The sequence below is a fragment of the Orycteropus afer genome, unplaced genomic scaffold, assembly GCF_000298275.1.
Source record: "Orycteropus afer afer isolate SDZICR_OR568_19922 unplaced genomic scaffold, OryAfe1.0 scaffold00029, whole genome shotgun sequence".
Taxonomy (NCBI): domain Eukaryota; kingdom Metazoa; phylum Chordata; class Mammalia; order Tubulidentata; family Orycteropodidae; genus Orycteropus; species Orycteropus afer.
Window position 1 is genome coordinate 18,366,358 of NW_006921616.1, and position 5,070 is coordinate 18,371,427.

At 36.8% G+C, this 5,070-nt stretch overlaps 1 protein-coding gene across 1 annotated transcript in view; it reads right to left on the reverse strand.

The window, feature by feature from the left end:
- DCC (DCC netrin 1 receptor) overlaps nucleotides 1-2,157 on the reverse strand; it is a 1,113,394-nt gene extending 1,111,237 nt beyond the window's left edge. The window contains exons 1-2 of the mRNA XM_007935560.2: nucleotides 2,064-2,157; nucleotides 1,681-2,001 (exon numbers count right to left, since the gene is read on the reverse strand). Of these exons, the coding sequence (XP_007933751.2) occupies nucleotides 1,681-2,001; nucleotides 2,064-2,157 (415 nt within the window). The remainder of the gene's footprint in view (nucleotides 1-1,680; nucleotides 2,002-2,063) is intronic.
- Between the last annotated feature and the right edge of the window lie 2,913 nt (nucleotides 2,158-5,070).

Genomic DNA, 5,070 nt, shown 5'->3' on the forward strand with positions numbered 1-5,070 from the left:
TGAATAAACTAAAGAGAACATTCAAATGGCCATCAGATGCTTGAAAAGATGCTCAGTGTAATTTGCCACCAGAGAGATGCAGGTCAAAGCCACAATGAGATACTATTTCATTCCTAGTAGGATAGGTAAGATTTAAAAAAAAATTGGGAAGGAATGTTTAAATTGGAACCTTTATTCATTGCTGGCAGGAAGGCAAAATTGTACAGCCATTGTGGAAAACAGTGTGGCAGTTCCTCAAAAATCTGAAAACAGAACTACCATATGACCTAGCATTTCCATTCTTAGATGCATCACCAAAAGACTTGTCAGCAGACTCAAACAGAGGCTTCTATGCCACTGTTCACTGCAGCACTACTCTATTCACAATAGCCAAGAGGTAGACACAAGCAAAATTCATCAACAGATAAATGGATGAACAACATGTGGTACATTCATACAATGGAAAACTACTCAGCCAGGAAAAGAAACTAAGTCTTGTTATATGCTACCATATGTATGGAGCTTGAAGACATTATGTTGAATGAAATAAGTCAATCACAATATGATAAATATTCTATGACCTCACTTACATAAAAAGACAAGAAAAGGCAAATATATAGAGACAGAAGTTTTATTAGTCATTTTCAGGTGTGGGAAAGAAGGAGACAGGAGGGTTAAAGGTGATGGGAAAATTGCATTGATTAAGGGTACATAGCCAATTATTGTAATTGATGGGACTAAGCTGTATACCTGTAAAAAGTTGAATTGGCAAAAGTTGGTGATAAATATATTTATAAAAAGAGTAGCTGCTGAGACCACTCATGTACAACCAAAAACCTTGGCTTGGACCTTGGCTTGGAGGTTTAGGAGCATGGTTTCATGGGACATCCCTGTGAATTGGCCTCATAACATGTTTAGTTCTCCTGTTTTACCTCCTGATTCATTTTGTGGAGCCTGGGGTCTTGAAAGCATGCAAGCAGCTTTCAAGGCATGGCAACTAGTCTCTATTCACCTGGAGCAAGAAAGGAGGAGAGTCAAGAAAAAAAGGGGGAAATGAAGTATGTGGTTAATTGCCTCCATGAACAACTGCCTCCTTTGCCATGGGACCAGAAGAACTAGATGGTCCCCACCTACCATTACTGAACATTTTGATCAAAGATTTTATGCAAAAATCCTGACGAAAAAGGTAAAAATGTAGAACAGAATTTCACATTCTCACGGACTCCAGATTTGTCCTGAGATAATATTTAAACTTTAAACCAAAAATATCCTCTGAAGTCTTTGTGAAACCAAACAATAGTTTAGTTAAATTAGTATAAATAAATAAATAAATAAATAGAAAATAAAGCCTGCCTTGAGGATTATGCTCTTTTAAGAAGTATGTATATGTGATCAAAGCGAAAACAGCAACTTGAAAGATTAGATAAGAAAGATTAGGATAGGAACAGTGAGCTTATGTTTATGGGGAAGGAACAACTCCCAATTTACATTGTAAGAATGGTTGCATAACTCAAAGAATATAATCAATGTCATTGAATTGTTCACATAGAAATGGTTGAATTCATGTATAGTTTGCTGTGTATATTTTCAACAATGACAACAAAATTAATTTAAAATAATATTATTTTCTGACTTCCAAAAGGAAAATGAGGAGAGATGAAGAGGGCAGAGAAAGAGGAGGAGGCAGAAGCAGCCACCTACCTGCCACTGCAACTTTTGCCGTCCGGCTAATAATGGAACCAGACTCTCCCAAAGATGCTTCACATTGGTAGAGTCCCTCATCCGGCTTGTGGTGCCTGGAGTGAAGTATGTTTTGTATCAACAGAGACCCGTTTGGAAGTTGTTGTTTCCTTTCATCCATTCCCAAGGCTAGGTGGATGCCATCTTTCTTCCACTTGATAACTGGGACTCCTTGGTCAGACTGTGCAGAGCAGTTCAGGAGGACATTGCCTCCTCGCATAGTGACTGCATCGGAAGGTTCCGCCAGGAAGTGCAGTGATGTGAAAGCTTTAATCTGGAAACCTGGAACAACAACAACAAAAAAACACAGAAAGAATGTCCACTTGTTCAAACAGATCTCAGACTTAAATTCCCTGTCTTTTCTTTAGAAAACTTTTCAAACAAGCTGGGGGCTTTGGAAAATGTCCAAGAATAAATGAAAGTTAAAGTCAGAGACATTGCATTAAGAGAAAAATGCCCAGTTCGGGTGACCACTAATAGTAATACATTTGTTCTCAAAAACAATGATAAGAGAAATGAAGAATTTATACAATTCCAGTCACATTCCTCATTACATATCAAATCAGTACTTGAAAGGATAAATAGGAAAGAATGAGTACTTCTGAAATAAAACTAGGTATTTTACAGTGCCGGGGTTAGTAGTATAGTAGTTAAGATGGTGGACAGTTTCTATCTCTTTTGTTCTCACTATGTTGTTGTTGCTGTGTGCCATAGAGTCAATTCCAACTCATAGCAGCCCCATGTGACAGAGTATAACTGCACTATAGGGTTTCCAAGGCTACAATCTTTATGGGAACAGATTGCAAGATCTTTTCTCTAATGGAGTGGCTGGTGAGTTCTAACTGCTGCCCATTCAGTTAGACACTGAGTACTTAACCATTGCAACACCAGGGATCCTTGTTCTGACTATAGAATCCATTCAATTTCTTTAAATAAAAAAAAAAAAAATCTACTCAGACACAGCATGTTATTTAAAAATAAATAAATAAATAAATAAACTCTGAACAGTGTAGTCCAAGTTATTTAGAACAAAGCTCAGGTGGATTTAAAATAGGTAAGAAATCCTGTTTGCAGAAGCAAGTCAATGAAACTACTATCTAAAAATCACAAATTCCTAAAGTGTCTCAATTTTAACCCAAATGTTGCTTATGGACCTAAATGAATATTATAGTTGACTTGTTTTTCCATAAATATAAGTGAACATAAGAAATCAAGAGGAGGAATAGAAAATCATTGAAGAATCCTGAGGGGAAGGAACAAGTTTAATTAGATAAAGTATATTCTTTTCAGGGCCGGCAGTATAACATTTGGCAGAAGTGTTGGCTATTGAATCAAAGACCTTGAAGAGGTCTCAGAAGCTCGTGAGTTCACCCTTCGATCAGACAAGTGTATACGTAAATAATTCAAGTCAAATTACTTTCAATTCCATTTTTAACAATCTCTTGGGCTAGAGATTGTACCATGTGCCTCGGTATCTTGTTTTCAATTTTTAATCATTCTTAGAGTCTAACTAAAATTCCTTGCCACCATTTAATGCCATTTTCCCCTGGTTCTCCTTGTGTGAAAATGCAGAGGAGACGGATTTTCTCATAAGGGCTCCTTGTTCATTTGAAACAGCATTTAATTTATTAAAAAATACCTCCCTAAATTATATTCAGTCTTCATTTCACTCACGATAATAAACCCCAGCTTCACTAGTTTTTCTCATTTTTTTTCTGTAATAGCAACAGTTGTGGTTGTACTTTGTAGAAACTTTGTAGGAGTTTTCTATGATTTAAAAGGCAGACAGCTACGCTGCTCATAATTCATATTCTTTTAAGCAATTGACCCACACTAGTTGCTGTGGACAGAATTATCCATAGCTCTGTACACCCCATTTTCCAGTGAGGAAAAGGCTGAAGTGCTTCTCATTGTTCCTCAGTGGTATTCTGTTATGCTCCTGAACACACATTTTTTTTTTTTTTAAACTTTATATTTGAAGTTTGTTACTTTGCTCCTTCTGTTGAACTGTTGCCCAGTGAGTGGTATCCTTCATTACCATACACTCATTCCATCAAACTAGGCCTCTTGTCCTTTTTTCTTACCACTTAGACAAAGAAAGCATCAGGAACTTTGTTCAAATTAGTATCAATTGCAAAAATAACAGTAAGCATTCTAACCTACTATAGCTGATAGTGGCATAGATTCTAAGTGACCCTAGCCTGTGTCTTCATTGTTCAATAATCTTCTCCTCATCATACATCCTTTTTGTGTGGCCAACTAAATTATACTATGGCCTGTTCTAGTGGAAAGTAGATCAATTTGCAAGTCTGGAAATGTGGCTGTTGGCTGTGTATTTATTACTTAATGATCTTTGCCTCAAGACTCCTCGCTACCTATGTTCCCTCATATATGAGTAGTTGAACTAGTTAATCTCCAAATCCAACAACATCCAGTTTGGAAACTTCCAGCCCCAAAACAGGTTGAAGGCATCCATCAAGTAAACCATATGCTCCAAGTTTACTGAAATGCAGACTGAATTTGCTGCAAATCCCCCTTGCATATCTACATGACCTCCTCTTTTAACCAGAAAAGAAACACGAGCTAGTGATCAAATAGCTTGAGATGCATCAAGTATGAGGAAACAGAAAGAAGATGTTCTAATGTCCTTGAATGTCAGGATATTTCACTGCTATACCACTCACAATTTCCATATAAGTTGCATTAATAAGATAGAAATAAACTTAGGATTCAAGACCATGCAACTATATTAAAAAAAACATTTATTGCTTTTTTGTTCTTCCTGGAGCCCATATTTTAAACAACAACCTCATGTTGAACACCTTATTTATATCAGAGAATGCATAATACATTTACGCAGCTGTTTATGACAGCATGTTAATGAGCATATGTGCCCATTATCACAAGTAAATAATGCACTTAATCTGAAACAGGGAGGCTTGACAGTTTTCAGTGCTGTGAGTACATAATTTAGGAAAGTTAAATAAAGATTAACTTTTTTTAAGAAATACAATTACCCTTGTAGTTCACTGGCAATTTGAGCTTTTGTACTCCTTATAACAATTGCATTTTGAATATCTGGCTCTGGGAAAAGGTACCTCAGTACTTTTGAAAACCTGCATCAGTTACTTAGTTTGTAGATAAAATTGTTGTTAACCGCTGATGAGTTAGCCACCTGACTCATATAGCACCCATGCTCAAAGGGATGGCACTACTGCCGTCCATAGAGTTTTCACTGGCTGATTTTCAGATGTAGATTGCTGGGCTTTTATTCTTAGTCCATGTTAGTCTGGAAGGTCCACTGAAACCTGTTCAGCATCATAACAACACCCAAGCCTCCACTGATGCAAG